The 20,385-nt window shown below is 40.5% G+C and overlaps 1 protein-coding gene across 7 annotated transcripts in view; it reads right to left on the bottom strand.

Annotated features, from left to right (window-relative positions):
- UBE3D (ubiquitin protein ligase E3D) overlaps nucleotides 1–11,412 on the bottom strand; it is a 79,007-nt gene extending 67,595 nt beyond the window's left edge. For 5 of the 7 annotated variants that reach the window (XR_005699947.1, XM_040058839.2, XM_040058841.1 and 2 more), the window contains exons 1-4: nucleotides 11,335–11,412; nucleotides 10,809–11,011; nucleotides 8,762–8,852; nucleotides 3,503–3,734 (exon numbers count right to left, since the gene is read on the bottom strand). Coding sequence is in view for 6 of the 7 variants with exons in the window: in XM_040058839.2 (XP_039914773.1) it covers nucleotides 3,503–3,734; nucleotides 8,762–8,852; nucleotides 10,809–11,011; nucleotides 11,335–11,396 (588 nt within the window). In the remaining variant the exon portion in view is untranslated. Of the gene's footprint in view, nucleotides 1–3,502; nucleotides 3,735–4,070; nucleotides 4,665–8,307; nucleotides 8,432–8,761; nucleotides 8,853–10,808; nucleotides 11,012–11,334 lie in introns of those variants that run through there. The other 2 variants (XM_058419821.1, XM_058419822.1) reach the window with 2 other exon arrangements.
- Nucleotides 11,413–20,385: the final 8,973 nt, after the last annotated feature.

Below are 20,385 nucleotides of genomic sequence, written 5' to 3'. Positions count from 1 at the left end.
TATGCGGCATGAAAATACACAGAGCAGGAGAACATACGGAAGACAGAAGACTGAGGGGGATATCATTGAGATACCTAAAATCACAAATGTTTAGGAAAAGCTGAACAGAAAAAAACAAACATATACCCTCACAGTTCACGCTATGAAATGCCAACCCTGTTTGTATTAAAAAAAACAAAAAAAACACAAAAAAAAAACCAAAAAAAAAAAAAAAAAGGAAGGCGTTTGTCAAATTATGCATAATATAGTTTGGTACTCACTACAGGAAAGCATTTTTCATATTGAAAGTATACATGTTCAAAAAGTCTTCATAAATTCAGAGGAAGCAATGTCATCAAGGGCTTATTAAAAACCAAAAATGTGGATAACAATATCTAGTTCATGGAGTCTCTACACTCTCCAAAACATCACTGAATATTTGCCTTAGCTTTATGCATCTATTATTGCTCTTTGAAAAATATCTCATTTCTAGATGAGATCTACCCTATTAGACTCCTACTAATTACAGTGTTAATATTTAAATTTAATACATCAAACAAGCAAGCACAATTCTTACTTTAATCCAAAGTCTAAAATACAGAACTAGTTCTATGTGGGCTTATTAACCAGGGTGTAGCACATTAGAGCTCTGGTCTGAAAGCAGTACATATATAACTTTAATGATGGTCAAAAACAGAGAATCAAACTAAAAGCCTGAGAGCTGACTATGTTGGAAGTACAGTCCCCTTGTTATGGAGATCAGGAAAATCATCTGGTTCATATATATGCAGTTATCCCCCTTCCTAATTCCTACCTTGCTACTCCTCCCAAATATATGCAGTGGAATTACTTGCTCAGTGTGAAAAGCAAGGATAAAAATACAAGGTTTTGTGTAAGCCAGTGCTTGAGACTGGTACAAATATCGCACAGTACAAGCACAGAATACACAGTACTTCCTTGAAAGCTAAAACTTGAGTTACAGCTTTTTTCTTGCTTGAGTATTTTTTTTCTGACTACAGTTACAGGTGCTTACTGAGAACTGTGCCTAAAAAACATCACTAACTCGTTCTATCATGCTTCAATGGAAAAAGGGATAGTTTTAGCTCAACTAATTAAATCAATTTATCTATTTGACAACTTGCAGCTGCTGGCAATCTGCAGCTGCAGGTGGATCACAAGCCTAATAAGTTCTGCTTTTATTCCTAAGGATCCCTGATATGGTGTCAGGAAAAATATTTTCCCCAAGAGATACTATTAAGATGCTGCAAGACCATGTGACATTTAAGAACTATGTTACACTGGAAGACTAATAGATGTGAAAAATATGTTTGCGATGGACGGATGCTGTCTTGGTCCCACTGGAGTCTGGAAAAGATTGTTTAAGCATCTCTGGTACATTCCTGCTACTATTTTGGTCATAGGCAAACACTTGCCAAAGAACTGCAATGCAATTAAAAAAGAACTTTCATACTGGGGCAGATCGCAACAATATTCACTAAAATGAGAACATTTATGACAATAGCAATCTGTCTTGCCTGTAACTTTCTATTACTCATATTATGGAAGAATTTTCTGCTTCAGGATGAGGGGGTTTGTCCTTATTAGTCTAGCTTCTGCTGGATCTAACAGTTGTGCTCATTTGCTTGGCAACTGAGTGATGCTGGAAATAAGCAAACACCGAAATGAGAATTCATTGCAAGCGTGAAAGATGTAGAAAAAGGGATTGGACACAAACAAGGAACAAATTCTCAACTTCAATGCAAGTATAAGGAAGCAAACATGAAAATTCATCACACTTAACTACTATTTATGTATAACATACTATTTCAGTATGCCTCTGACATAAAACAGCCTCCTCCCTCATTCAAAAGTTCTGTGGTTATCCTGGTTCGACCCACATTTTAATAAAACCTTTCTTCCATATCCTTTTATTACGTTTCTGCCTCCAAATCAATCCTTTTCTCACAAACATTCTCCTTGATGAAAAAGCATACAATATGAACTCCATGCACCCTGCCTCTTCCTGTATTTATTCCTGGTGTCCTAAGATCTCTTTTAAGACCACTGAAATGAGAGAATTCATTTTGGCAACCTCTGGCAGAAAACACTGTCCTCTTGGAAATTTGGTATCATCTACTTCACCTCCTTCTAAAGGAAACTTAGAAGTAACTCCATCGTCACAGAGTTAAGCTAAATTAATCTGCTTCTGCCATGCTGACACCCTTACAGCATATCAGTCCTCATTTTCCTCTCTGCATATTCTGTTTTTCAAAGAATACTGCAACAAGAAACCCAAGAAACCACAAGACAGAACTGCTCCCCATGCAGAGGGGTCACACGGAGCACAGCACCAGCAACCACTGAACTGCAACTGGGTGACTCTCACTGGGGATAATACATACCACTATAAGCAGCAGTTAGAAATCAGCGTGTCTGGTTCTCACGAGCTGAAATGTTTCATGCTAGAAATCTCTACAGAATTATTACAGACACAATCGCAAAGGCAGCAACGTAGGCAGTTTAATACTTGGTACTGGGAGAAAATACAGCATGTGTAGGCCCAACCCTCGTCAGTAAAAATGCAGACAAGCAGTAGATTAACAGGAAAGGCTTTATGGAAATGTAGGCTTTGGTGAACTGAGTTCCTAGATGCTATTCTGGAAGAAGAAAAGATCATTGCTTGAACTTTTATGCAAGTGCTAGATGTCCAAAAGTAAAGCACTGAACTGTCTTTCTTCGTGGGTTTTGTCACACCACTGAAACATAAGCACCCCTAATCTTCTTTTTTCTCTAGGCAACAACAAATTTTCATGTTTCTAAGCCAAATGACAGCCTTCATCCTACATTGGTTGATGAATCTATCTTAACCTGGAACACCTCAGAAACAACGACAAGAATAATATGGGATGGCAGGTTCCTTTCACTGGACAGACCAGTCAAACAAACTCAATTTCCTTACTATGCTTTAAGAACCTAAGACAGCAAAGCACACATTCTGATATTTCCAAGTCTTTCTAAAACTTAAAAAAAAAAAAGGAGGGAAAAAAAGGAGGGAAAAAACTCCTTAATCATAGTTATGATTATGCCCCAAGTCACAGTGTGAGAAAAAAATAATTGTTACTTCAATTTCCACCTCATTCTTTGCTCCACTACCCTTTAACAAACAACTAACCCATCACAGTTATAATCTTACTAAATTCTGATGTCCTTCACTCATGACAATTTTGGGGGAAAATATCTGGGTTTAGAACTACATAATTAAGTAGCTTCTGTTTATAGTCCTAAGTCCTATTTGCATATTGGGGTCAATATCAAGACTGTGGTGTGAGCTTTAGAAAATGTAAAACATGGCCTGGAATATTTTCTGGCATCTGTACAGCTGAATGTCAAGAACCCCCCAGGATCTTCAAAACAGTTCTGTAATACATACAAATTAAATAAACTAGTAACAACAAAAGTACTTTACAATGAAGAAGAGTTCCAAACAACTTCACCTAAAAACTATTTGAAGAAAATACTTTACCAAGTTGGAGCCACTCTGCGAAGCATGGCGTCCAGCCTCTGAGCAGCACACAGGAGATTCAGACACCTGTGATTCATTTCCAGAATTCAACAGAAAAAAAGTGTCTCCAAGAAAACAGTCGTCATGCTGAGGGTGCAAAGTGCTTCTGGCAAAGGGGTCGGGGTGACAACACCACTCTTCAACTAAATTACTCCAGTTTTCACTTGGCAGAGGAAGGACTCTGAGAAATTTCCTTAGAGGGGAGAAGGGACAAATATTTCAGCATGTTATAATTCATTTCTAAGACACTTAGAGTTTAGGCTTCCTATAAATAGTGGGGGAAATATGGCATTTCTCAAAAGGAAGTGCTTGACTCTCTTTCCAGCCAAAGGCAGTTTCTTTGGGTGAATTCTGAGAAAGCAATGGCTGAGTTTCCTGCCAAGTCTATGATGAAGCATTTCCCAAGGGTGAATCTCCAATGAATATAAGGCAGAATTTGATATAGTCCTCTCTTGAAATGAATCACATGGCAAAAAACCCACAGTTCTGTCCAGACATGAAAAATATGATAATGAGCATTCGCAATTACATTTATTACTATTTCTTGTAAGTTCCTTTGCACCAAATGTTGATATAAACCCAAAAGAAACAGACTCATGCCACAAGATTCTGCATGTTCTTTGTTTCCGACACCAGACTTGAAAAGGATAAAACCTGAAAAAAATACCACAGTACAGCTTCATTAAAAAACCCAAAACAACAAAACAACAAAGGATAATTCAATCTCAATTTAGATTCAGATATTCACATCCAACTTTCACAAGTCATATAGAAAAAACCACAAATCCCTTCTGCAGGGTAGCTGTAAGGACCAAGGATACTGACTCTGGAAATTCTTTGTTTCCATTAGCAGTTATATTTGGGTTGCCTCTTCTGCTCTCTGCCTAGTTTCCTTGAATGCTTTCCTTTCGTTACTCTATTTCTTCAGCTGTTGCCTGAAACCTTCACCAGAGTTTCTTGATTCTACTCCTTACTTAAAACTTGCAAATACAACTTTGCTTATGGTGCTGTTTTGCAAATAAAAACACAGCTGCTAAGCCAACCATTAGGCATCCTCCCTTTCCTGCAGTCCCCAGACTAACATTTTCTGAAGATGTCGGTTCTTCCCACTGTAGTTTCTTGGTCCTTTTGAATTGTTTGGTGGGTGAAAGAAAAATGTTTTATGAAAAAAATCCTTTTTTCCTAGATAGACAATACATTTTAAACTCTGCTTGCTCCACCTGCAGATGAAAGTTGGAATAACTCATCCTCTGATGCAGCTTTACCAAAACTAAATAAGATCACCTCTCAGCACTATCCATGTCATTTTCTGTGGTCTTATATATTGCTTGAGATACTACTCAATCCTGCCGAAGTGACAGTTTAGTTCTGAGTTTAGTTCTGATGTTGGCCTAATAACTGATTCTTCATCAGCCCTTAAAATTAGTTCCAGTGCCTGGACCCACACTGCAAAAATGAAGTCTTCCTCTATTGCTTTTTACACAAAAGTAACAAAAAGCTGGTATTGCTCAGCAGTGTTCTTAACAAGGGCAAAAAAAAGACAGAGATTACCTTAAGCTGCAGACTCATGCTGTCCTGTTTCATTACATCAACCTTTCTTTACTCTCACAGTCCTCAGCATAAAGATGTTCACTTCTTTTCCAAGAAAAGCAGTTTTTCCAACCAGCAGGAATTTCCTAAACAAACTCCTCCTAACTCTGAGCTAAACAGAAAATATACAATTTCCACTGTGTTTTAGGCTTTTGCCTCTCACAGGTAGGAAGCCATATCCTGGATCACCAGAACTGGAAAAATGTAACACTAATAAAAATAGAACCTTCCTAGAAAAACAAACAAACAAAACAAACTTGAGGTTTACTAGGTATTGACTAAATTGAGGCTACTAAATAACATGATAAATGCACCCCTAGAAAATGGGGTGACTTATCTCCCCAAATTTGCTCCTAATAACAACTGAGTTTCTACTTGAAGACAACCACCTAGGCTGCCGTCACAGTCAGAGAGCAACAAACACTTCTTAGGCTGGGACACTTAAGAATAGCTCTCTCCTGAAAGTGTCTAATCTAGCCAGGCTGAATCACCTGCTGTACACAGTTCTCAGATTCCAACCAGAAAAGTAGGTAATTAACTTATTTTTAAAAAGTTTGAAGTTAAGCTAGTCTATAAGAGCCCTGCCATAAGGATAAAACTCTTAAATGATCTTCCAGGCTAGAGTAAGTATTTGACAATAGAGACCCCTGTAAGACTGGATTAAGAAGAGTAACCCTAAATGTCATTATTAACTAATACCCAGTAATACCATTCTGTCTACTGAAAATACTGAAAACCGGAAGTAAAATGGATTTTAGACTTTTAAACATATAACTAGTTATATGTTTAAAATTTTTATTTAGTTTATATAGTTATATATATATTCAGTTCCATCAGAGAAAAAGAAAAACAAGTGCATTTCTTTGACTGCAGTCTCCCTTATTTACATATTAAAAAATCTTGGGACAGCCCAGCTTGATAGTTAACTGCCAGGCTTAACACTACTTATGTAGGCAAAGTGTAATTAGATTTCCCCTGTATGAGTTTTTCAGTGGAATATTTGTGCAGTACCAATCATTATGATAGAATCATAGAACATCCTGAGTTGGAAAGAACTCACAAGGATCATTGCATCCAACTTTGGGCCCTGCACAGGACAGCCTGAAGGTTCATACCATGTCCAGATGCTTCTTGAACTCTAGCAGGCGGGGTGCTGTAACCACTCCCCTGTATATAATTTGCATGGCAAGGTTTTAGTAGAATAGATTATGTGAGCAGCTGTCAGAAGCTTCCCCCATGTCTGATAGAGCCAATGCCAGCCAGCTCCAAGACAGACCCACCACTGCCCAAGGATAAGGCCATCAGCAGCGGTAGTGCCTCTCTGAAAACATATTTAAGAAAGCAGGAAAAAACCCATCTTGCAGTCAGAGGAGTACGAAAACCTGAGAGCAACTGCTCTGCAGACATCAAGGACAGTGAAGAAGGAGAGGAGAAGGTGCTCCAGGCATTGGAGCAGTTTTTCCTGCAGCCCATGGGGAAGATAATGGCGAAGCAGGCTGTCTGGCTGCAGCCCATGAAGATCCATGGTGGAGTAGATGGATGTCCGCCATGGAGGGCCCCACACCAGAGCAGACAGATGCACAGAAGAGGCTGTGACCTCATGGGAAGTCTGGCAGAATCTGTGGACCCGTGGAGGGAGAGAGAGAAGCCCACACTGGAACAGGTTTGCTGGCAGGACTTCTGTTACATTTTGTCCCTCCTGTCCAGCTGATGAGCAGATAGACAGAGCGGCTTTGGTGGGCACCTGGCATCCACACACCACAAGCCTTTAAGAATTTCTTCATGACAGAAATAAAGTCTTAAAGAATTATTTTATATATGAGCTATGCTTAGCCCAATTGGAAGGAGAGAAAGAGAAAACAAAGTATCCCTAATTCTTTGCAGCTCTTGCACCATGGAAGAAAAAAAATCTAGTAATTTCCTCCAATGTAGGTAATGTGATGGCAATGGAAGAGAATGAAAGAGCATAACCGTAACTCAGAAGAGTTATCAGATTTATGGAAGGAAACAGAGCGAGGCAGAGGATTTCAGAAAATGTATAGAGTCAATTTTTGTGCACCAAGGAAGGATTACTTACATTTAAACCATTCCTAGTACATTTCTTAATCAAACCTTTGAAAGGAAGGCTTCCTATGCAATCTCGACCAGTAAAAAAATAAGCTTTAGAATAGGTTTGGGGTGATTTGTTAGTTTGGGTTTGGGGTTTTTTTTGTTTGGTTTTTGGGTTTTTTGCATTTTAACCTAGATTCCTCTTGCTTGAACTGAAGATTACTGCCACCTTATTTGCAGCAACTTCCTAGATATTGGAAGAATCCACAACCTTATTTAAATAAAACCTTCTCCACAACCTTATTTAAATAAAATCCCATTTATTTCAATTTTTTCTTAAAGGCATGATTTTCTAGAGCTCAGGTTTTCCTAATTACAGACCCTCTCCTAGTAATTCAGACTTTAATATATGCTCTCTTTCACACAGTTCTGCAATTTCCGTTCAAACCTTCCACCTCTGCTGTCACTGTCATACTTAACCCTTCCTGGAGAGAGAATCACATGAATTCTGCAGCTGGAAGTTCTGACTATGCTACTTTCTTCCTTTTGGAAATGCTGGAACAAAATGTGTTGCATTCACAGGCAGCTCCACTCTTCTACTCTTGTCTTATGTTTTTTTAGTGGCAACATTCAAGGAGAAATGACAAGTCAAAAGCCACGGACATGCATTCTTTTTTCTTTCTCAAAAATTCTGCTTGTGTCACATTCCAGGACACAGAACCAAAAGATTTAAACTACATGCCTATGAATTTGATGTGCTGAAATTCAGAAAAAATTCTCATTTAGATATATGAATATAAAAATGCAATATGTTTTGAAAGCAAATAGTACTGACTAGAAATTAGAAGTTTACAAATGTATCAAAATAAGAGTTATTACTAGACTTTCTGATGAGATATTTCAGAGGGGAAAGTTAAGAAATCCTCATTCAGTTACATTCAGCTAGCCATAAATACATACCTATGACAAGTAACAGAAATTTAGAGAATGAAACATATTTGTATTATTGTTTTGAGTATTAGGAGCCACACAAATCATAAAGGGCTGTAAGTGCACCTCTAACAATTCTTATATGTTCAGCTGAAGCTGTCAAAATTGTTCATCAGAAGAGCTAGACAATACAGTACCTTAAAATTCTCATTTACTCTGCAGGCTTTGTAAGGAACAGAGATAAGGCCGAGTCACACAGCTAAGATACAGTTTCTGTGTCTCCAAATTCAGCATCCCAGAACTATGTGGAGGCAGCTCTTGCTTAAAAGATAAAAGCAAGCTGTGGTCAATATCCCCATTCTGAGCAGACACTCTGTAATTACAGCATGATGACTGAAGGAAATTTGTAAGAGACAGAAAAGAACTGAAAAGGATACCTGATGTACAGAGGAAGAAAGAAATCAAGGAGTAACTGAATAAGCAGCTAAAAACTTAAAAACAAGGTAATTTTGCTTTTTGTCATCTGTAGTGCTTCAAATGTGTTCTTGTCTACCAGTTTCAAAACAAATACATTTAAGCTCTCTCTAAATACACAAAATAACATGAATACCAATCACAATGGCTATAAATAGAAGACACTGCAGTACTCACCGGTCTTTTACTATGATGTCACCACAGGACTGACAGTAGAAGATGTAATTCTTCTTGGGTTTCAGGCTTTCCCTCAAAGTAAAAACCACATCTATAGATGGAAAAAAAATACATTAATCTTCAAAACTGCATAAAATTTTCACTTGTACAAAAAAATTTCTGCCAAATACCTCAAACCAAAAAGGATAAATCTAATAGACAAAGCAAAATGCTGACATTTAAAACACAACCCTAAATTTTTACCTCTAGAAACAAGTATTTAGATTTAGGAAAAAACTTCCTATCTCTACCTCATGCCCCATATTACTGAGTAGGAACTGTACATGTGAATAATTATTTTCAAGATGCAAATCCTCTTCAGAAGGGGAGTTGATATATTGATATAATTGTGGATATTATAAAAATTCAAATTCAAGGCTACTCTTCTGCAATGATATTTCTGATAATCACTGTATCTGCAATATGAGGCGACACACCAATTAGTAACACAAATAGTTAGGATGGGGAGCACGGGCAGACACGAGTTTTACACTTTCAGGCAGATAAAAAATCAACCATTGTGGAACCACTCCTGGAAAAGATAGTGAGCAACGGCCTCTGCAGGACAGGAAAGCAAAAATGGTCTCACACAAGGCAGATCAAACAACTTCTCGAAAGTAAAGAAACAAGTTATAAAAGCCTCCCCAAATTATCTGATAACATTAAGTTGAAGAAAAGTAAAACTGTAAGCCTAGTTCTACATATGAATATGCTTTGCATCACTCACTTTCTTACATTTAAGAATCAAATTTACTCTCAGCACTGACATTCAATATTTGAAATTTAGGATTCAACCACAAGAGAAAAGTACTTTTAAATGTTCCAGAATTTCAACTATTTTGCATAAATATAAAACATCAAAGGGTAACTAAGACTATCCAATATATATGCTGATCACCACCTGGTTCACATACTTATTTTTCACTAGCAAGACTTTGCAAGGTTGATTTTTAAAACTTCATCACTGGTTTTTTGAAACATGTCTTGTTAATAGGACACATTAAATAATTTTAGTATAATTGAGTTGTCAAAGCACATGCATAATTACAGATTAATGTACAGATGCAATCTCAGCATACCAACGGAGTATTCCAATGCGTCTCTGGTGCTGAAGTCATAACTGTATATTACATATTTCATCGTCCTTTTCTACTTTAAAAGCTCAGAATGGCATTTTTGTGTTATTTAATTTACCTTTCTGTGTCACATTGTATGAAATGAATCTAAACATACTGGGCTTAGATGCCAGGACGAAAGCAAGCAACAGCTGTACTACCATGCTTTCTATTTATTGCAAACACATCCCGGACCTGAATTAGCATCATGGAAATAAAGAAGGTAACTTTGCAGATGTGATCTGTGATATTAACCTCTGAAACCCAACACAAACCTATAATCCTTTATGAGTAAGTGGTCAGGGATGGACAAGCGCAGTCTAATTGCCTGGATGAATCAGATTACTGCATTACTGATAGCGCAGGGAGAATGGGTACAAATGGAAAAAAGTTTAGGTTAAATATTAAAAGTTCTTTACTGCGAGTGGTGAGACACTGGCACAGGCTGCCCAGGGAGGCTGAGGATGCCCCAACCCTGGCAATGTTCAAAGCCTGGCTGGGGAAAGTCCTTGAGCAACCTGGTCTAGTGGAGCATACCCCTGCCAGTGGCAGTGGGGACTTGCGACTAGATGACTTCTAAAGTCCGTTCCAACTCCTTAGCATTTTATGATTCTAAGATTTTCAGCTATCAAACACAGAAGAGAAAAAAAAAAAAAAAAAAAAAAACCAAATACGTAGAAGCACTATAGGGCAGCGGTAGGAGGGGCGGAAACTGGGGCAAATCCCAAACACACCGCGTTTCCCTTTCATTACATCACTTCCAATTTCTAAAACTGACAGCTCCAGAAGGTGTTTGCTCTACAGAATTTACACCTCACAGCCCCTCCCACTGAAACCCGGTCAGGTCGCAGTTCACCCCGCCCCGTTTCGTGGCAACCCCGCCCCGCCCTCACCGGCGGCGGGCGGCGGGCAGCGCAGGCGCACGCGCAGGTGCAGCCCGTCCCCGCGCAGGCGCCGGAGGCCGCGGCACGAGGACGGCGCCAGCCTGACCCCTGCCGGCAGCGCTGCCGCATCGCAGCTCCCGCCGCTCCTCACTTCCAGGGAATCCGCGCACACCGACACTTCCACCGGCGCGCTGGGGAGCTCCGCCGCCGCGCTGCGGAGGAAAAGCAACGAGTATGCCTCGGGAAGGAGCTGTCGGGGCGCGCTGCTGCTTCACGCAGGCCGGCCCGTAGCCCTCCCGCAGCTCCAGTCGCGCTCCGGGATCCACGCGGTGAACGAGGAGCAGCCGAAACGGTCCACCGTTCTCAGGAAAAATTTATTTGCACAGTAGCCCGGGCTGTGCCGAGCCGAACAGGCAGGGGGAGGCGCCCGCACACAACCCGGTCCCCCCGCTGAAGGCTAAGGACGCCGAAAACCAGACCCGCCGCGCCCCCCGGCTGCCCCGCACGGCGGCGGGCGGCAGCGCCCCCGCACTACCGGAGAACCAGCAGCGCGCTCTGCGTCCCCCGCCTGATCTCCATCAGGAACGCTCCCGCCATGCCGGCGCTCAGCAGCGCCGGGAGCCGCGCAGGAAGCGGCCGCTCTCCCGCCGGCGCAGGCGCGGCCCCGCCGACCGCCGGCCCGTCACAGCGCCGCCTGCGTGGAATCCTGGAGTGACAATCACAGATTCAGCAAGGCTGAAGGGAGCCTTCCGATCATCCCGGCCAGCCGTCCGCCCGGCACTGTAACCCCTAAATCACATCACCCAGCGCTACATTGAGACGCCTCTTGGACTCCTCCAGGGATGGCGATTCCACCACTTCCCTGGTAAATCTATTCCAGCCCTTGACTACCCTAACGGTGAAAAATATTTCTCTAATGTCTCATCTGAACGTCTCCTGTCTCCGTTTAGGGCCATTCCCGCTAGTGCTGTCACAGTAGGCATGGCAGAAGAAACCGGCCCCCAAAACCTCCTTTCAGGCAGTTGTAGAGAGCAATGAGGTCCCCTCGACTGTCCTCAAGACTGAACAACCCGAGCTCCCTCAGCCATTCCTTGTAGGACATGTTTTCTAGGCCCTTCGAGAGCCTTGTTGCCCTTCTCTGGATGCACTCCAGAACATCAATAGTCTTTTCAAACTGAGATCACAGCACTGGAGATGCGGCCTCACCATTGCGAAGTACAGAGGGACTATCCCTGCCCTGGTCCTGCTGGCCACGCTATTGCTGATACAGGCCAAGATGCCACTGGCGTTCTTTGCCACCTGGGCACATCGCTCGCTCATATGGACTGTCAGCCAGCCCCCCAAATCCTTTTCCGCCGAACAGCTCTCAAGTCACTCCTCCCCAAGCCCGTAGCACTGCATGGGGTTGCTGCGATCCACCAGGGTCCAGCAGCTCGGCTCCGGCGGTGCCCCGCGGGCAGTAGCGGAAAGGTGTCCCGGGGTGTGTTGCTCCCCCAGGGATGGCCGCTGCTGCCGGCAGAGTCAGGCCTGGGCGCCCAGGGATGAGTCCAATCGGGTCCCGAGCCCCAGGGTCAAAGTGTACACAACCAGCTGGTCTACTCGGCGTTTTCTTATGCCCAGTCTCTTCTGTGTCAATATCGGGCTGTCATCTGCTTTCCTGCCACACCACCGCCGGGAGGAGCCCGAAACGCTCTGGAAAGGAGTTATGATCAAAAACAATGCAAGAGCAAAAACCGAGAAAATTTGGAAATGCAGTGATTTATAACAAATGGAGTGAGATGAAATATGGAGCGTGATGAAATGAGGGGGAGCGAAAAAGACCAAAACTTGCTAGATTTGCTGCAATACAAATCCTGAAATTAGGAAAGTAATTAAATAAAACAGAAGAGAAGAAGTTGCAGAAATGAAATGTAAGGGAAAAATAAAAAAAAAGGAAGAAATCCAAAAGCAAGCAAAAACAATAAAAGTGAATGGGAAGACAAGAAGTGCAGGGATATGCACCGAAGCTTGCCCAATTATTCCTCATTGAAATCGCAAGATTTCGTTCCCTTTCCTGAAAGGAAGACTTTCCTTTCAGGAAAGGGAACGAAATCTTGAAATCAGAGAACAAAGTTGAACAAATGCTCTGGAAAGGAGATATGATCCAAAACAGTGCAAGAGCAAAAACTGAGAAAATTGAGAAATGGAGTGAATACCACCAAATGGAGCAAGATGAAATGAGTGGCAGTGAAAAGGACCAAAACTTGCTAGATTTGCTGCAATACAAATCCTGAAATTAGGGGAGAAATCTTAATAATATAGAGGAGAAGAATGTGCAGAAATAAACTGTAAGGAAAAAAAAAGAGGAAGAAATCCTAAAGCAAGCAAAAACAATAAAAGTGAATGGGAAGACAAGAAGTGCAGGGATATCCACCGAAGCTTGCCCAATTACTCCTCATTGAAATCGCAAGATTTCGTTCCCTTTCCTGAAAGGAAGACTTTCCTTTCAGGAAAGGGAACGAAATCTTGAAATCAGAGAACAAAGTTGAACAAATGCTCTGGAAAGGAGATATGATCCAAAACAGTGCAAGAGCAAAAACTGAGAAAATTTGGAAATGGATTGATTAACAGCAAGTGGAGCGAGATGAAATGAGGGGCAGCGAAAAAGACCAAAACTTGCCAGAATTGCTCAATTCAAATCCTGAATTTAGGGAAGAAATTTAAATAAAATAGAAGAAAAGAATTTTAATAAAATAGAAGAAAAGAATTTGCAGAACTGAAATGTAAGGGAAAAAAATGGAAGAAATCCTAAAGCAAGCAAAAACAATAAAAGTGAATGGGAAGACAAGAAGTGCAGGGATATGCACCGAAGCTTGCCCAATTATTCCTCATTGAAATCGCAAGATTTCGTTCCCTTTCCTGAAAGGAAGACTTTCCTTTCAGGAAAGGGAACGAAATCTTGAAATCAGAGAACAAAGTTGAACAAATGCTCTGGAAAGGAGATATGATCCAAAACAGTGCAAGAGCAGAAACTGAGAAAATTGAGAAATGGAGTGAATACCACCAAATGGAGCAAGATGTAATGAGTGGCAGTGAAAAGGACCAAAACTTGCTAGATTTGCTGCAATACAAATCCTGAATTTAGGGAAGAAATTTAAATAAAATAGAAGAAAAGAATTTTAATAAAATAGAAGAAAAGAATTTGCAGAACTGAAATATAAGGAAAAAAAATGGAAGAAATCCAAAAGCAAGCAAAAACAATAAAAGTGAATGGGAAGACAAGAAGTGCAGGGATATGCACCGAAGCTTGCCCAATTATTCCTCATTGAAATCGCAAGATTTCGTTCCCTTTCCTGAAAGGAAGACTTTCCTTTCAGGAAAGGGAACGAAATCTTGAAATCAGAGAACAAAGTTGAACAAACGCTCTGGAAAGGAGATATGATCCAAAACAGTGCAAGAGCAAAAACTGAGAAAATTGAGAAATGGAGTGAATACCACCAAATGGAGCAAGATGAAATGAGTGGCAGTGAAAAGGACCAAAACTTGCTAGATTTGCTGCAATACAAATCCTGAAATTAGGGGAGAAATCTTAATAATATAGAGGAGAAGAATTTGCAGAAATAAACTGTAAGAAAAAAAAAAAAAAGAGGAAGAAATCCAAAAGCAAGCAAAAACAATAAAAGTGAATGGGAAGACAAGAAGTGCAGGGATATGCACCAAAGCTTGCCCAATTATTCCTCATTGAAATCGCAAGATTTCGTTCCCTTTCCTGAAAGGAAAACTTTCCTTTCAGGAAAGGGAACGAAATCTTGAAATCAGAGAACAAAGTTGAACAAATGCTCTGGAAAGGAGATATGATCCAAAACAGTGCAAGAGCAAAAACTGAGAAAATTGAGAAATGGAGTGAATACCACCAAATGGAGCAAGATGAAATGAGTGGCAGTGAAAAGGACCAAAACTTGCTAGATTTGCTGCAATACAAATCCTGAAATTAGGGGAGAAATCTTAATAATATAGAGGAGAAGAATTTGCAGAAATAAACTGTAAGAAAAAAAAAAAAAAGAGGAAGAAATCCAAAAGCAAGCAAAAACAATAAAAGTGAATGGGAAGACAAGAAGTGCAGGGATATGCACCAAAGCTTGCCCAATTATTCCTCATTGAAATCGCAAGATTTCGTTCCCTTTCCTGAAAGGAAAGTCTTCCTTTCAGGAAAGGGAACGAAATCTTGAAATCAGAGAACAAAGTTGAACAAATGCTCTGGAAAGGAGATATGATCCAAAACAGTGCAAGAGCAAAAACTGAGAAAATTGAGAAATGGAGTGAATACCACCAAATGGAGCAAGATGAAATGAGTGGCAGTGAAAAGGACCAAAACTTGCTAGATTTGCTGCAATACAAATCCTGAAATTAGGGGAGAAATCTTAATAATATAGAGGAGAAGAATGTGCAGAAATAAACTGTAAGGAAAAAAGAAAAGGAAGAAATCCTAAAGCAAGCAAAAACAATAAAAGTGAATGGGAAGACAAGAAGTGCAGGGATATGCACCGAAGCTTGCCCAATTATTCCTCATTGAAATCGCAAGATTTCGTTCCCTTTCCTGAAAGGAAGACTTTCCTTTCAGGAAAGGGAAAGAAATCTTGAAATCAGAGAACAAAGTTGAACAAATGCTCTGGAAAGGAGATATGATCCAAAACAGTGCAAGAGCAAAAACTGAGAAAATTGAGAAATGGAGTGAATACCACCAAATGGAGCAAGATGTAATGAGTGGCAGTGAAAAGGACCAAAACTTGCTAGATTTGCTGCAATACAAATCCTGAAATTAGGGGAGAAATCTTAATAATATAGAGGAGAAGAATTTGCAGAAATAAACTGTAAGAAAAAAAAAAAAGAGGAAGAAATCCTAAAGCAAGCAAAAACAATAAAAGTGAATGGGAAGACAAGAAGTGCAGGGATATGCACCGAAGCTTGCCCAATTATTCCTCATTGAAATCGCAAGATTTCGTTCCCTTTCCTGAAAGGAAGACTTTCTCTTCAGGAAAGGGAACGAAATCTTGAAATCAGAGAACAAAGTCGAACAGACGCTCTGGAAAGGAGATATGATCCAAAACAGTGCAAGAGCAAAAACTGAGAAAATTTGGAAATGGATTGATTAACAGCAAGTGGAGCGAGATGAAATGAGGGGCAGTGAAAAAGACCAAAACTTGCCAGAATTGCTCAATTCAAATCCTGAATTTAGGGAAGAAATTTAAATAAAATAGAAGAAAAGAATTTTAATAAAATAGAAGAAAAGAATTTGCAGAACTGAAATATAAGGAAAAAAAATGGAAGAAATCCAAAAGCAAGCAAAAACAATAAAAGTGAATGGGAAGACAAGAAGTGCAGGGATATGCACCGAAGCTTGCCCAATTATTCCTCATTGAAATCGCAAGATTTCGTTCCCTTTCCTGAAAGGAAGACTTTCCTTTCAGGAAAGGGAACGAAATCTTGAAATCAGAGAACAAAGTTGAACAAATGCTCTGGAAAGGAGATATGATCCAAAACAGTGCAAGAGCAAAAACTGAGAAAATTGAGAAATGGAGTGAATACCACCAAATGGAGCAAGATGAAATGAGTGGCAGTGAAAAGGACCAAAACTTGCTAGATTTGCTGCAATACAAATCCTGAAATTAGGGGAGAAATCTTAATAATATAGAGGAGAAGAATGTGCAGAAATAAACTGTAAGGAAAAAAGAAAAGGAAGAAATCCTAAAGCAAGCAAAAACAATAAAAGTGAATGGGAAGACAAGAAGTGCAGGGATATGTACCGAAGGTTGCTTCCTCTTCAGGAAAGGGAACGAAATCTTGAAATCAGGGTGATTAACAGCAACTGTGGTCTATGCCTGGGGGTGTATACTCAGGATTCGTGGCCAAACAGGGTTGATAATAATGATGAAACTGCTGTTTTAGCTGTTGCTGAACAGTGTTTGCTCACTGTCAATACCTTTGCAGTGAACCACTCTGTACCACCCAGCAAGTAGTCTGGAGTTGAGGAAGAGTCTGGGGCAGGGGGAGAGGACATACAGCCTACTTGAATCGACCAAAGTGGTGTTCCATGGCATGTAACATCACTCTTGGCAGGAAAAACTCGGAGCGCAGTCTTTCCAAATGACCATTGCTCAGAGACTGACTGAACATCAGCAGTCTTCTATGTCGAAGGTGGTGAGTGATTGTCTGTATGATTGCAGGGTTTGTTTGTTCTTCTTTCCCTCGTCTACTAAAACATCACTGTCTTAACGCACGATTTTTCTTGCTTTTGCACTTCTGATTCTACCCCTGAGCTAACAGCTGGCTGGGGTCAACCCATCATGACTGCAGAGTTCAGTCTGAGGAGATGCCTCTGCTGAAACAGGGGCAGGCTCCCCAGCACTGGGGACTGTGTCCCGTGGCAGGTCATGCATCACTACTCACCCCCTGCCTTGTGAAAGAAAACCCTCTCCACCCTTGCAGCTTTACAAGTCTGCCTGAATTCCTCCCGATTCATGTGCACCCAGCTCTTGAATGCTGCCACATTGTGCTTGTAGGAAACAGGCTCTCAGCACAGGCAGCTGCTGCTCTAGGGTGATGTTTTGTAGTGCCTCTCATGAAATCTTTTATCAAGAGACTGTAAGTCCACCCTGACACACCTGGGTGACTTTCCCTTACCTTATGAACACTGTCACCACTGCACACTTCATTCAGGATGCTGCCTCACAGTATGTAAAAAGTTGATATTCAGTATTCAAGGACACCAAGGAAAGAAACTTTCCTGAGAGTTTTTCCACAATATTAAAAATGTTTACTTTTTATGAAGTCACAAGACCTTCTGTGGTTGCAAAGAGTTGTTTGAAAACATGATCTACATATCTTCAAACAAAAAGGAAAATTTAGCCTGCTTTACTTTTTTAGCAATTTATTATCAAAGGCGTGATCATATTGAAGTCTGCTTAGTCCTTGGAGTTATCAAAACCAAGCAGAAGAGTACCAAACAAGAAGAGAGAGTAAGGTTAGATTTTGTGGGAAAAAATACAGCAGACAATAGTAAACAGATTATTTTCAGAGTTAATATTTCAACTGAGATGTTTTGGGTTTTTTTACAAAGCATGAATTTATTGAAGTATTCTAAGGTGGACTATACTGTCCTCTATGCTGTTCTGAGTGTGGTGGTTTGGTGTTTTGTTGTCGTGTTTCCTTTTTTTTTTAAGGAAGAAGAATAAGTAATCCATATGGTGGGTTTCATTTCCAATTAATTCACAAACTAATGTACCTATTGTTGGCTAAATGGTTGTGGACAAGTAGGTCATACGTCAAACATAAACCCCATGTAATTATAAGAGAATTGACTCCTAGTATTAGTGAAAAGGCCTTTGATGTTACAAAGCTACGAAGTTATGAATCTTAAGTATTCACAGGGTGTGAGCATCACTTATTCAAAATTGTCTGTTATAGGTGTCTCACTGTTTCTGCTGTGAAATAATTACAGAGAAAGGAAGGTAAATTTCCTACAGAGCAAGTGCACCCAACATCAGTGCTGGACCCAGCCCAGTATTTTGACTCCAACATCAGTAAAACAAGGTACTAATAAGGAAGAGGTCTGTCGTGTGGTTGATTTCAGGTACTTCCCCTGTGGGTACATCCCTACCCAATTCCTTCAGTGTCCACTTATGGATGTGTTTGTCATCAATATAAATAATGTATCCTTCAACCTACAGATAGTGTCCAAGTCCCCAGCCCCTGGTGCCAATATGATCTAGAAGTTTTCTGCTTTGCAGAAAAGAATTTTCTGTGCCTCCTTATTCTCATAATGTGGGGTTCAGTTAACATAACTTTGTTGCCTTTCATGATTTTGTAGAGTTTTATCAATCCTCTTCCCTGCCTTCTCTCTGCAATGAACAGACTCAGTCATTATTGCTCTTGCTGTAATATAGCAGTGATATCTCCACAATGCCTTTCCCAACTTTTGAACATCCCTCTTGAGCTGGGAAGACAAGGATTGATGCCATAATCAATCTGAGGCTGCACCAGCCTTTTACACAGCAGCCAAACAACTATCTCTGTCTTGTTCTCAATATTCTTCCCAACGACGTACAATGTTTTTTTGATTGCCACTGCACATAAAGTCGATTAAACAATTTGAAAGAAGTTTGGAGCTCTGAGCTGTAACTGCCACTACTAAATTGAGCACAAGGGAAGCTTAGAAATCCAACTGCTCTGTAATGCAGTAGCATGTGGAAGCACATAGTCAGTTATCAACAGTCACTTCCCCTCTGTGAAGTTCTCCACTGTTAAACAGCTCCAAAATCATGACCAGCCAGTTAACAATTACATCTCAAAGGCATTTATAAGTATCTTCAAAGCAAAAAAAATAATTTTAAGTACACCATTTTAATTAAAAATACATGACACGTAGAGTCATAGTTGATGCCTCAGAAAACCAGTGGAAATTGTCAGCTTTCCAGAAAGTAACTATTTTTCATGTACCTATTCCTTGTATAGCTTAATGAGAAAAGGAATTGCATTTACTTTTTATTATTATCCCAATTCTGGAGAATAAAATTAGACTTCATTAAATATTGGCTGGCAAGGTAAGTCACTGAGTAGAAGATTTATAAATATTATGAGATTTTCCCCTGGCAATATTTTAGAAATACTTGTCCTCACACGAAGTCCAAAATATTAATCATGTAAAGTGAACGCACTTTTTTTTTTCCTGCAGTTACTCAACTAATGTATAATCATAAGCTCTGATTGCTGTTATGAAGTCTGCTTAAATTTGAGAACTGTAATGATGACTTTAAAACTAACAAATTACAGTCTAAGAGCTGTACCCCTTATACTGTGGAATTGGTCAGTTGAAAAATCACTCTTGCAATACAGTAAAAAAATTCATTCCAATACCGTCCATGTAGGCAGCCTTATGCTTTTGTGTGTAGTAAGGATTCAAGCATACTAATAACAAGAAATCTTAGAAAATTCCCAAAACAGCTACTGCTAACATAAAGATAATATCACATCATAGCACCACAGACCAGTTTGGGTTGGAAGAGATCAGGCAGGGGTTGGCCTCTTCTTGCCAGGCAGCCAGAGAGAGGACAAGAGGACATAGTCATAAGCTGTGCCAGGGGAGGTTCAGGCTGGACATTCAGAGGCAAGTCTTCACAGAAAGGACGGTTAGACATTGGAATGGGCTGCCCATGGAGGTGGTGGAGTCACAGTATCTGGAGGTGTTTAAGGAAAGTCTGGAGATGGCATTTTGTTCCACAGTGTGGTTAACACGGTAGTGTTTGATCATAGGTTGGACTCGATGATCTCAGAGATCTTATCAACCTAATGTGATCTTGGAGATCATCTCCTTCCAACCCCCACTGCCGTAAGCAGGGTTGCCTTTTACTAGACCAGATTGCTCAGAGCCCTATCCAGTCTGGCCTCGAACAATTTTAGGGATGAGGCATCCACAGCTTCACTGGGCAACCTGTTTCAGCACAATTTTCTAAAGAACCACCCACCTCCCATTTTTACCTGCGCTGTATTTGGTAAGATGAACAAGCGCGCGCACGCACTCAGAGCCCGCTGCGCACCTGCGCCCGCGTCC

Source organism: Hirundo rustica, chromosome 3 (genome assembly GCF_015227805.2).
Source record: "Hirundo rustica isolate bHirRus1 chromosome 3, bHirRus1.pri.v3, whole genome shotgun sequence".
Classification (NCBI taxonomy): Eukaryota; Metazoa; Chordata; class Aves; order Passeriformes; family Hirundinidae; genus Hirundo; species Hirundo rustica.
The sequence above is the reverse complement of the archived record's forward strand: the minus strand, read 5'-3'. Positions and strand labels throughout refer to the sequence as shown.